The sequence below is a fragment of the Cystoisospora suis genome, assembly GCF_002600585.1.
Source record: "Cystoisospora suis strain Wien I chromosome Unknown contig_522, whole genome shotgun sequence".
Lineage (NCBI taxonomy): Eukaryota > Apicomplexa > Conoidasida > Eucoccidiorida > Sarcocystidae > Cystoisospora > Cystoisospora suis.
In genome coordinates, this window is record NW_027153323.1 from 41224 (window position 1) to 41432 (window position 209).

At 45.9% G+C, this 209-nt stretch overlaps 1 protein-coding gene across 1 annotated transcript in view; it reads right to left on the bottom strand.

The window, feature by feature from the left end:
• Nucleotides 1–209, bottom strand: part of CSUI_001328 (myb family dna-binding domain-containing protein) — a 23139-nt gene that overhangs the window by 12655 nt on the left and 10275 nt on the right. Inside the window, exon 4 of the mRNA XM_068061534.1 lies at nucleotides 20–94. Within this exon, the coding sequence (XP_067926491.1) occupies nucleotides 20–94 (75 nt within the window). The remainder of the gene's footprint in view (nucleotides 1–19; nucleotides 95–209) is intronic.

Below are 209 nucleotides of genomic sequence, written 5' to 3' on the forward strand. Positions count from 1 at the left end.
ACATGAGGTATTTTTCTACGAACGTACGTGCTTCACTCTCGGACCATATCGTCGCTGTCTTTTTCTCCAACTCAAGTTGGCCAGGATTAGCTACCTGTACACCGATCCAGCAAGAGAAACAGAAGACCGATTGACTAAAAATAAACAGAGGAAAAGGAAGAACAAGGTGAGGATGTAACAAGGACAACTACAGCCACCCTACGCCCACC